This window comes from Bos grunniens, chromosome 25 (assembly GCF_055505025.1).
Source record: "Bos grunniens cultivar Pamir isolate PY7600 chromosome 25, Bosgru_T2T1.0, whole genome shotgun sequence".
NCBI lineage: Eukaryota > Metazoa > Chordata > Mammalia > Artiodactyla > Bovidae > Bos > Bos grunniens.
In genome coordinates, this window is record NC_141189.1 from 23,832,917 (window position 1) to 23,845,680 (window position 12,764).

At 40.0% G+C, this 12,764-nt stretch overlaps 1 protein-coding gene across 1 annotated transcript in view; it reads left to right on the plus strand.

Moving 5' to 3' along the window:
- The window catches only part of DNAH3 (dynein axonemal heavy chain 3), a 247,772-nt gene that overhangs the window by 17,475 nt on the left and 217,533 nt on the right, over nt 1-12,764 (plus strand). The window contains exons 8-11 of the mRNA XM_086375467.1: nt 3,096-3,221; nt 4,599-4,794; nt 7,166-7,345; nt 11,509-11,645. Of these exons, the coding sequence (XP_086231593.1) occupies nt 3,096-3,221; nt 4,599-4,794; nt 7,166-7,345; nt 11,509-11,645 (639 nt within the window). The remainder of the gene's footprint in view (nt 1-3,095; nt 3,222-4,598; nt 4,795-7,165; nt 7,346-11,508; nt 11,646-12,764) is intronic.

Sequence of the window (12,764 nt, forward strand, 5' to 3'; positions counted from 1 at the left end):
CACAGAGAAGGCAATGGCACCCCGCTCCAGTCCTCTGGCCTGGAAAATCCCATGGATGGAGGAGCCTGGTAGGCTACAGTCCATGGGGTCGCTAAGAGTCAGACACGACTGAGCGACTTCACTTTCACTTTTCACTTTCATGCATTGGAGAAGGAAATGGCAACCCACTCCAGTGTTCTTGCCTGGAGAATCCCAGGGACAGGGGAGCCTGGTGGACTGCCATCTCTGGGGTCGCCCAGAGTCGGACATGACTGAAGCGACTTAGCAGCAGCAGCAGCAGCAGCAGCAGCAGCAGCAGCAGAAATTAACAAGAAAGTCAGCCACAAGGCTGATGAAATTGCCAGAGGTTCAGTGCCAAGAGAATGTACCCATGAATTTAATTTGATCACATAAAGAAAATGACAAATTATTATTAGCTTTTACTATAAGAAGAATTCTTATCACTTGCTTTTTCCCTAATCTATTATTTCTTCTTTATATTTATTTATTTTTAATTGATGGCTTTACAATATTGGTTTGATACATCATCAACATGAATTAACCATAGCTGTACATATGTTCCCTCCCTCTTCAATCTCTCTTCTACCTCTTTCCATTTTCCACCCCTCTAGGTTATTACAGAGCCCTAGTTTGAGTTCCCCAAGTCATACAGCAAATTGCCATTGGCTGTCTATTTACGTATGTTAGCGTATATGTTTGGGCTTCTCTGGTGACTCAGGCAGTAAAGAATCCACCTGCAGAGGAGGAAACCTGGATTCAATCCGAGTCTGGAAGATCCCCTGGAGGAGGGCTTGGCAACCTGCTCCAGTACAACTGCCTGGAGGATCCCCATGGATGGACAGAGGAACCTGGCAGGCTGCAGTCCATAGGGTCACACAGAGTTGGACATGACTGAAGTGACTCCGCAGCAGCAGCAGCAGTGTATATGCTTCCATGCTACTCTCTCCATTCATCTCACCCTCTCCTTCCTCTTCCCCGACCCTTGTCCATAAGTCTCTTTTCTATGTCTGCACCTCCATTCAGTTCAGTTCAGTTCAGTCTCTCAGTCATGTCCAACTCTTTTTCTGTTCTGCAAATAGGTTCATCAGCACCATCTTTCTAGATTCCATATATATATATATATGTTAATAGGCAATATTTGTTTTTCTATTTCTGACTTGCTTCACTCTGTATAATAGGCTCTAGGTTCATCCACCTCATTAGAACGGACTCAAATGCATTCCTTTTTATGGCTGAGTAGTATTCCATTGTATGTATGTACCACAGCTTCTTTATCCATTTGTCTGTCAATGGACATCTAGGTTGCCTCCGTGTCCTAGCTATTGTAAATAGAGCTGCAGTGAATAGAGCTTACAGTGGGCTCTGTAATAACCCAGAGGGGTAGGAAAGTACAGGAGGTGGGAGGGAGATTCAAGAGGGAGGGGACATAGGTACACCTATGGTTAATTCATGTTGACATATGACAGAAATCAAACCAATATTGTAAAGCAATCAATTAAAAATAAATAAATATAAAGAAGAAGGACTAGATTAGGAAAAAAGCAAATCAAATTTCCTTCTTATAGTAAAAGCTATACATTTAATAATTTGTCATTTTCTTTATATGATCAAGTTAAATTCATGTGTACATCCTCTTGGAATACACGGTCTTTTTCAGTTTTGGTTTCTTCAGAGTATATATCTAGAAGTGGTATTTCTGGGGTGTATGTTGGTTTTATTCCTTGTTTTTTTAAGGACTCTCCACACTGTCTTCCATTTTGGCTGTATCAATTGACTGTACGAGAGTGAACCAAAATCATTTAGGTTTTTGTCAGCTGAACCAAAAAATTAGCAATGAGAAAGATTTGTTAAGGAAATGCTATGGAGAAATGTTCTTATGTGACCTGTAATATTTAGCTTTAAACATGTTAAGAGGTCACCTAATGATCAATGAAGGGAAGGGTTTAGGGGCCAGAATGAGGGTCTTTGTCTGAACAAAGAATAGATTTTTCTGGCCAATGTGGGAAGTTTATTACAATCGAACTAAAGATGAGTGACATAATTATCAGATGGTGACCAGGGCCATGCTAAGGTTGGATATCAAATGTATATGGAGAGTGAGGTCCTCGAATTCTGTCCTCCCCAGCAGTGCTTTGTGACTGGCCAGACAAGATGAAGACTAAGTTCATCACCTCCATCAAAAAAGAATAGAAATGTATGCTGTAGGATTTTAGGAGTAGGAGGGAAAGTGCCTAGTGGGTCATTACAGTGGATGATGAAAATGAGAAGTGAGAACTGGAGCAAGCTAAGAAAGTGAGCAGAGATCTGGTTGGGGAAGTTGTAGGCACTGATGGTTTCAAAGAATGATTAATAAATGAATGAATAGGTGTGTCAGGAAGAGAAATGCTGGCCCTGTGAGCTAAAAAAAAAAAAAAGGCCTTGGGGAGTGTGGTAAAGGGCAGCACCTCCATTAACCTGAGAGAAATAGGAGAGAAAAGATCATCAGAGAGGACAGGAAGAGATCCAAGTGTTCATTTAACAAATATTTACTGAGTTCCTGCACTGTGTAAGGCAATCTCCCAGGAATGCTGTGGGTATCTTGGTGAGCCTACAAGCTGTCAGAGGCTTGCAGTCTATAGGGTTTTGGGATCCAGATCAAAGTGGTCCTCCAGTTTGTCTTGAGTAGCTCACCAAGGGGCCACATTGAGGACTGCGTAGAACCCACTTGATCATGAAGGTGATGCTTTGCTTGCCTTGTCCTCTTGTGTCTTCACCTGTCTTACCCTGTATTGGAAAGACCTTTGACTTGTCATATCCTAGTTCCCAGTCAGCCAAATGCCAAGTCAGTGTCAAAATCCCACTCCCCACGGGTTACCCAGAGAAGGATACATAGGAAGGCTCAGTAATAGCTCCTGAGTTTCCCCACTCCTCGAAAGAGTTCTTGTGGACTATCTACTCCCTCCTCTGACTCTCAGATTTTTCAGATATAATTAGTTTTAAACTATTTAAATCTCCTCTCATTGAAAAATGAAAGTATATTTCCTCCGAATCCATCATACAAAGTTTTTTTTTAAGCGTCTTCTTGGCTTAGGATGTTTTCCCCTCTCTTTTGGCAGATTTAGAGACCTCAGGTTTGTTCGAACAGCAGAATTACTGGCGGGAAAATTACCTCTGCAGCCTCATGAATATCAGGATGTCATTCAGAAACACTGCATGGAAGCACGCCAAATTCTTCTCAACAAGTCAGTATCTGGCCTCAGAATGGCGCTGTGTCACAGTGTCATAAAAATCAAAAGTTCTCTGAAGTGAAAGCTGGTCTCCAGCCTGGGGGGTGCACAGATTTTGCTGACTTCTCTCTGACACCGTCCTCTATCCTCATCCTTCCACGTTTCCATCCCGGAGAGCCTCTGTGCCTCCTCACATACGCTGCTCTTTGACCCTCACTCTTAGTCTTCCTTTGCCCTTTTGAAGCTTCATCCTTACTATTGCTTGTTGAGCACTTCCATTCCCTCCCTCTGAAATCCTTTAGGCCTTGCTGGGTTACACACAGTGGTAGTCGCTCAGTCGTGTCCAACTTTTTGCGACCCTGTGTACTGTAGCCCGCCAGGCTTCTCTGTCCATGTGATTTTCCAGGCAAGAATACTGGAGTGGGTTGCCATTTCCTTCTCCAGGAGATCTTCCCAATCCAGGGATCAAACCTGGGTCTCCTGCATTGCAGGCAGATTCTTTACCATCTGAGCCACCAGGGAAGGATAATGCATTTGAATGACTTGTATTCAAGTGGCCCAGATAGACACCTGTGAATTTCCAGGGATGGGAGTTTTTAGTCACTTAATTCTTTTTTCCTTTGCAAATGCATACAGGACTGTGTCCAGAGCTAGAGAAATTCCCTTATGTGAAATGATGGTGATATGTACTAAGCCATTTTTGTTAGCAGAGAAAATATTTATGTAATAGCTGGCATATAGTAGCTCTTAAATGTAATTATTACCTCTGCAACTATGACTATTACCAGTACTTCCCTGATTCTTAGAGAAATACTTTTCTAGCCATCAGAAAAAGGACTTGATAAGATGCAAATGCCAGTAGTTTCTGTTGGGAATTAGAAATTGGGGGAATAGGATGAAAGGAAAAATGAGGCATCCATTTCTTCTTTTGGTTTTCTTATTTCTGCTCTCAACTTCTGAGCAGCCACCACCACACTGGAGTTTCTCCTCCCAAGTTTTCTTCCTTTTCTCCTCTTTCCTTTCCCCTGTAAAGTTTCAGTCAGAAAACAGACATCTGCCAGGGAGAGAAATTGGACAGAACATTTCAGTTCCTTATGCCCTTTTACCCCAATCTCTGAATATAATAAACTATAGACACCTTCATCTTTCAGCAGGATTGTCCATTTGGGTATTGCTAAATGGGAAAACAGTCTCTCAATCCAAATCTTGTTACTTTCTTCCCCAGAAAGGGGTGATGGCAGGTGAAGTGGCCAGAGATATGAGAGTACCAACTTGCGGAGCTGCTTCGTGGGAAAGGAGCCATCTACCTTGTGGTGGAGAGTTGGGAGTGGCTGAGAGGACATCTTGGAACTTGGAAGGGATTCTCAGTCAGATGCCCTGCTTTCTTTACAGATGGATCCCCACCTGTGCCCAGCTATTTGTCTCCCGGAAGGAGCAGTGGATCCATTTTGCTCCCAAGAGTGACTATGACTCCTCTCGTAACATTGAAGAATATTTTGCTTCCGTTGCATCTTTCATGTCCCTCCAGCTCAGGGAGTTGGTCATTAACTCTCTTAAGGACCTCGTTTCCTTCTTCATGATACACAAGGTATGTAGGGGATCAGCAGTAGACTCTTTGGAGTAGAATCAAGACTCAGTATTTAATCATGTAAGGTCCTCAGCTGTAAGCCAGGCCAAAAAGTAAAATTCTTGACTTGAACACATATGTGGTGATTATTAGTTTATAAAAATGGTTTATTTAAATACATGGCAAGTTTTCCCAAGATAATTACCTACTTCTGTATAGTAAAAATCTACAGAACTAGAGAAATTACTTTAAAGAAAGAGTGAATAAAATGGAATGTCTACCTCCTACTGTAGAGGAGTGGTCACTTTTTCATCCTCTCTGTTTAAAAAAAAAAAGGGATTAAAAAGGGTTTGTTATCAGTCTTTTGGCTTGCTATTTAGGAAGTGTTGTGCATGTTCATTGCAGATATGGGCTTTTATTCTTTGGTTTTGGAATGGGTATCTCTAAAAACAAAAGACTTCATTGACCTAATTAATAACTACTTTCATGATACTACTTAAGTGAAGTCTAGATAAAAACTAAAGCACTAAGATAAAAACTAAAACACTGTGATGGTTTTCAAAGCATCATAGACTCCCTTAAATTTAGATAACATGGGAAATCAAGGAAGATTTTTTTTGTATTTTATACTGTGTGCCATTTTAATTTAAAAAGAGTGATAAAATTTAAAATTGTCTGGTTAGAAAAGGTTAAGTTCTAAGGATTTTGCCAAATAAAGTAAAAATGAACAGTTGACCTTTTATTCAAAAAATACAGAACCAGTGCTGTCAAATTTAGACTGCACCATTAGCATTATACAGTGGACTAATCTATACATATCATTGTGACCATCTATTTGGCTAAGCAGAAGAGACTCAAACTCAACCAAGTTTCATTCTAAAATTTCAAACAAAGGGAAAATTAAAAATTGAATATATCTTAAAGAAAAAAATGTGTGGGTATTTGATACATAGTAGACATTCACCTAATGCTTATCAATAATCCTTAGACAAATCTAGAATTTCTAGATTGTAAATTGAATCTTTAGAATCAATTATTTGAGCAAATACTTTACAACTGCCTCATGCCAATTTTATTAGGCACTTGCTTCCCTGGTAGCTCAGACAGTAAAGCATCTGCCTGCAGTGCAGGAGACCCAGGTTTGATCCCTGGGTTGGGAAGATCCCCTGGAGATGGAAATGGCAACCCACTCCAGTACTCTTGCCTGGAAAATCCCATGGATGGAGGAGCCTGGTGGGCTACAATTCATGGAGTCACAAAGAGTCGGACACAACAGCAACTTCACTTTCACTTTCATGCCTTTTATGAAAGGTATCTTGTGTTACTAGCCAGTGTTAGGAATTAGAAATGTCTCCACATCAGTTCTTTACCAACTAAGCTACAGCTTCCCTGGTAGCTCAGCTGGTAAAGAATCTGCCTACAATGCAGGAGACCCCGGTTCAATTCCTAGGTCAGGAAGATCCCCTGAAGAAAGGATAGACTACCCACTCCAGTATTCTGACCTGGAGAATTCCATGAACTGTATCGTCCATGGAATCACAAAGAGTTGGACACTACTGAGTGACTTTCACTTCACTAAAGTTCCATATCAGTATTTCTACTGCAAAAAGGTTGACATTTTGAATGTCTAAAATATATTATATGCTAATTAGCAACTCCATGTGGGATGTACAGATAAACTCTTATACTTTTGGATTCAGTCAACAAATTTTTATTGAGCCCTTGTACATGTGTGCTAAGTCACTTCAGTTGTGTTCAACTCTTTGTGACCCTGTGGACTGTAGCCTGCCAGGCTCCCCTGTCCATGGGATTCTCCAGGCAAGAATACTGGAATGGGTTGCCATTTCCTCCTCCAGGGGATCTTCCCGACCCAGGGGTCAAACCTGTGTCTGTTATGTCTCCTGCATTGATAGGCGGGTTCTTTACCCCTTGTGCCGCCTGCTTTTATGATGTACTAAATGCTACCTTGTATATTTTGGAGGACATAGATGGTTCAGACACAGATCCTGTGCATGTAAATCTCATGAGAGAAAGATAAAATACCACACGCAGTGGAAATAAGGAAGTTCAGAGGTAGAAGATTATTTCTTCATGGGGAACAGGGAGGCTTCCCAAAGGAGGAGATTTTGGTCAGAATTTTAACAGATGGGGAGGATTTGGAAATATTGATAAAATAATTTCCAAGCAATGTAAACATACTTTGAAGAAGAGGGAGAGGGTGAACTCAGGTGGGCTAAGCCAGACTTAACCCTTATTTTAAATAGAAACAGTGCATGGTACCTTACATTTCCTTTTCTGGTACCCATGTAGCACTATGAACAGGTACAAGTCACTCCTTTGATTCTAAAAGGTTCCATTTTGTAATAATCACCATATCTTATGTATCCTGAAGGATGGAAATGATTTTGAGGAGCCCTACCAAGAAATGGAGTTCTTTATACCTCAGCTGATTATGATTAAGCTTGAAGTCAATGAGCCAATTATTGTCTTTAATCCATCTTTTGATGACTGCTGGGAATTAATACGTAACTCTTTCTTGGAAATTATTAAGAACTCTAAAGGGATTCCCAAGGTATAGTACTGAATTATTTGTTTTTATTTGTATTCACATATTGAATAAAAGTTATGTTTAAATGGCTGCTTGTGCAAAGTAGGGCTTTACTATGGGAGATATAGCCTGAGTACACCCTCTTGACTCCCCGAAAGAGAATTGGGGCCTTAAAAAAATTTCCATGCATCCCATTAACAAATACACTGAGATCTACTTTGTGAGCAAGCAGAGTTACATGCATGATGCCAACCTCAAAAGGGCAGATGTGTCCCAAGCCATATCCATCTTGGATTAATAATTCATGATGGATCAGTTGCTCTGCACTTTGCCAAGAATTTTCATAAGACTATGTATCTCATTTAGTTCTTAAAGCTCCATATGTTTATTTGTTTATTAGTTTGTTTAACTTCTAGGGGAGAGATTAAACCTTCCCTTCCTGGCCTAGGGAACTTAGAAAAGGAAACCTTTTTCCAAGTTTCCTTTCCAGGGTGACTGTATTAATCAGATCTCAGTTATTATCAGACTTTTAGAACTGGGCAGGATCACCCACATGAGTGTGACTCTTTTGCATTCCATCTTATGTCTCCTTCTAGGTGGTTGATGTAGCGAGAGGCCAGTGTCCAGCCCCACGTAGGGAAGGGGCTTGTGAGATGTTTCTACCCACCTCACCTCCGCCTCCCACTCCCCCTCCCTCCCCATGTATGATGCTCAGGTACCCTTAAGCACGCTTCTCTTTGCAGCCCTGTACTTAGAGGGTTCTAAGATCTCATGATTAGAGTTGGAGTTTTTAGGAAAGCATGTAAAGCTGCATGTTCCAGTTGGTTTCACCAGAGAACTCTAAATTGAGGCTTTTAACCCAGCCGAGTCAGACTAACAGGAAAACTGGATGTGCAGAGAGGGAAGAAGCGTGGGCAGCTCTCCTACAATCAATATCCCTAGGAAGGAAATGAAAGAGAAGATCCTGTAATTTGGAAGGATAAGTGTGGGGCTTGGAGACAGATAAAGTACACACCACTCAAGTTCCCCTTCACTGCTGTTGATGAGCAATGTTTACAAGCAGCTGTGTTGGGAGAGCCCAGGGCTTATGTGGCTGCTGCTGCAAGACAGCCCAGCAGGAGCTGGTAGTAGATTTAGTGAATTGTAATGCCAAGAAGACACAGTCATAGGTCACAGTTTGTACCAGGTTTGAAAGCCAGACCCAAGTAAATGCTGATGACTCTTCTAGACTAAGAAAAAGCAGTCCAGGATCTGAGTTCTCTGTCTAAAGATGCCCAGGGCACAGTCTCCCTCCCTGAACCCCTCATACTGTATTGTCTCTGATCTGGCTAGTGACATTTTAAAAGAATAACCCTTCAGATTGAATATCTAAGAAGAATACCTGAGAACAGCAACAGGTGGACAGTACCCTATCTCCTCTCAGTCCTGCCTTATATATAAACATGAATTTTAAAAGTTAGAAAAAAGTATCAGCATGAGATGTTTGAAAACTGTACTCAAGGTGCGAAAGAAAAGTGTATTTGTGAGAAAGTTACTAAAGAAACAAAAGTAAATATCAGAAAATATTTGTTGTAGCCAAAAGTTGAGAAAAATATGAATCTGTAACACTGACTGAAATGAAAAGAGATAAATAAAAGGAAGCTGGATGAGATAAAGGAAGGATTTTATAAAATTGCAATAATTAGAATTTAAAACAGCATTAGCAGTTGATGCCTTACTTTCACAATTGTGAAATAAGATTGCTTGGGTCAGTCTCTCCTCATGGAAGAATTTTCTAACTCAAAGTGCCAGAGAAATGCCAAAGTTGGAGAAGTATACAAGAGAAAATACTGAAGGTGATGACAAAACCAAGAAGTCTGGGATCAGAGAGCCAGGGAGATAAGCAGATAGTAACAATGATTATCTGGAAAGAGTACTGTTGTTCTTGGCTCAGTTTTACAGACTGCTCTGCAGGGTATAAGAGAGTCAGCCACTTTTTTAAAGGTGTGTTTTTTTAATTAAAGTATAGTTGATTTACAACATTTCACGTTTACAGTAAAATGATTCAGTTATACATATACATATATTATTGTTGTTCAGTTGCTAAGTTGTGTCCAACTTATATGCATATGCTTTTTCAGATTCTTTTTCATTATAGGATATTACAAGATATTGAATATAGTTTCCTGTGCTAAACTGTGGCTCTTTGTTGTTTATCTATTTTATATACAGTAGTGTATATCATTGGAAAAGACCCTGATGCTGGGAGGGATTGGGGGCAGGAGGACAAGGGGATGGCGGAGGATGAGATGGCTGGATCACATCACCAACTCGATGCACATGGGTTTGGGTGAACTCCGGGAGTTGGTGATGGACAGGGTGGCCTGGCGTGCTGTGATTCATGGGGTCACAAAGAGTTGGACCAACTGAGCGACTGAACTGAACTGAGTGTATATCTGTTAATCCCAAATTTCAAATTTATCCCTCCCTCTCCTTTCCCCTTTGGTAACCATAAGTTTATTTTCTATGTCAGTCAGTCTGTTTTGTAAATAAGTTCATTTATGTCATATTTTAGACTCTACACATAAGTGATATTATATGGCATTTGTCTTTCTCTTTCTGACTTATTAATACTTAGTATGATAATGTCTAGATCCATTCATGTTGCTGCAAATGGCATTATTTTATTCTTTATTGTGACTGAGTGTGTATATATATGTATGTGTGCCATATATGTGTGTATACCATATGTGTGTATATACCATATGTGTGGCATATATATATATATATGCCACATTTTCTTTATCCATTCATCTGTCAGTGGACATTTATGTTGCTCCCATATCTTGGCTATTATAAGTAGTGTTGCTGTGGTCATCACGGTGCATGGATCCTTTTGAATTAGACTTTTCCCTGGATATATCTCTTATGATTTCTAGATCATAAGGCAACTCAATTTTTAGTGTTTAAGGAACCTCCATATTGTTCTCCCTAGTGAAAATCAGCCACATTTAAAGTCATTTTTCAATTGAAGACTTCCCCCAAGAGGCAGTCTTTTTATCCTGCTCACCTGTGATCTATTTATTGCGTTGCGTGAATACTCCAGTCATGCTGCCCTAAACCATTTCATTCATATCTTTGCTTTCAAACACTGTCTATAGTATGGCTACAGCAGAGAAGTTGCTCCTTCACTGGTTTTAAAACCTTTGGGTTGTCCAAAGAGGGAAGAGAAAGTTCAGTTGCACTTGCTTTTGCCACTTTCTAAATTGATGCATTCTCATCAACTGCATATACCCCATGTAACTCAGTAAAGCATTCAGAATAATCTTTTCTGAGACAGATCACTAAAATCCTTCTTAGCAGAGAGGGCAGTGGAAAGCAGTGGAGCCCCAACAAGGACTTGTAGCCTACATGAGCCATGCAACTGAGAACATTCTTAGAAGTACACATGTGCCATTAAGAAGTTAGAAAGTTGAATTCTCAGGGAAAATTTATTTTGTGCCTCAGATCATAAAGACATAGCTTTTCCCCCTTAACTGAGAGAAGAATCTAGTATCTTTCTCCCTTTCTTCAGGTGAGAAAATGAAAGTCCACAGAAAGTAGCTTACCTAAGGTCACATAGTCAGCTAGTAGAAGAGTTTGAATTGGAAAGCATGCTTCTAGTAGCTTATCATTAGAGAGGAAAAGTGTTTGGTAGGGGAAGGAGTACCACTGTAATATTTATTTAGTCACACAATGTTTATTGAGCACTTACTATGTGCCACGCTCGTTAGGCCTCTCACCATAGTGAAGAAGTCAGATAGGATCCAGGCCTTTATGGCATCAATATGCCAGAACAAACCTAGAACAGCTCATTACACATTCATCTAATTACAATTATGATGAGTTCAAGAGGGATAAATTTAGAGTGTGAGCTTTAAGCAGGGAAACCTAACATCCACTGGGGGCCCAGGGGGACACTTAAAGGAAATGAAAGTTTAAAGAGTAGGGATTTGAAACATGAGTAATCCAGTAAGAGGAAGAAGAGGGAGAATAAAATTAAAGGGAATAATGGAGTGATTCCAGCATCATCTGAGGGAAAATAGAATTGAAATGCAGCTGATATCCCTGGAAATGAGTACATTGCTAGAGATTTTAGTTTGATGCCATCTTCCTCCTTGTGTCTTGTGGATGTCTTATGACATTTAAAAGTGGTTTCTACTCTTTAGGTGGAATCTATCCTGTTCCCAGAGTTGAAAGGATATAATCTGATACTTGGAACTGTTAATGCTGATGAAAAACTGGTTTCTGACTTTGTGGATCAAACTTTCGAGGTATTTCAGAAAAATCAAGTTGGTCCCTGCAAGTAAGTTGGTTTAGTTGTAACTTAGCCATTTTGGCATTGGTTTAGAGTTCCTACCTATCATCAAATAAATAATCCCTATTCCCACAGACCTGAAACAATACATAATAAGTAGCCAATACTTACTTACATAGGGATTACTATTTATCCCCATTTGCAGATGAAGAAACTATAACTTTCCCAATGTTATACAGCAAATAGATAGGAGAGCCAGAACTCAAATTAGAGGTTTACCCCTATTATCTGAAAGCCTTGGCACCAGATAGATTCTGGAATTTAGAAATTCCTGAATTTTAACCAGTGGTCAGGCACCAGTCCTACCAGGAAGCCTTGAAAAACCCCTGGACCAACCTCACTCACCAGGTGGCAGACACCAGAAGCAAGAAGAACTATAGTCCTGCAGCCTCCAGAACAGAGACCACAAACACAGAAAGTCTGACAAAATGAGATGGCATATGTTCTATATGGCGTATGTTCTAGATAAAGAAAGAAGGTAAACCCCAGAAGAACAACTCAGTGAAGTAAAGATAGACAATCTTCCAGAAAAAGAATTCAGAATAATGATAGTGAAGATGATCCAAGATCTCAGAAACAGAATGGATATACAGACTGAGAAGATAAAAGAAATGTTTAGCAAAGAGCTAGAAGATTTAAAGAACAAGTAAACAGAGATGAAAAATACAGTAACTGAAATGAAAAATCCCTAGAAGGAATCAATAGCAGAGTAAATGAGGCAGAAGAATGAGTAAGTGAGCTGGAAAACAGATTGATTGGTGGAAATCACTGCCACAGAACAGAATAAAGGAAAAAGAATGAAAAGAAGTAAGGACTGCCTTAAAGACCTCTGGCATAAAATTAAACACACCAACATTCACATTACAGTGGTCCAGGAAGGAGAAGAGAGAGAAAAATGGACATAGGAAGGTACTTGAAGAGATAATAGCCAATAACTTCCCTAACATGAAAAGGAAACACTCAAGTCCAGGAAGTGCAGAGAGTCCCATACAGGATAAGCCCAAGAAGGAACATGCTGAGACACATATTAATCACACTGACAAAAATTAAGGACATAGAATATATTAAAAGCAGCAAGGGAAAGGCAACAAATAATATACAAGGGAA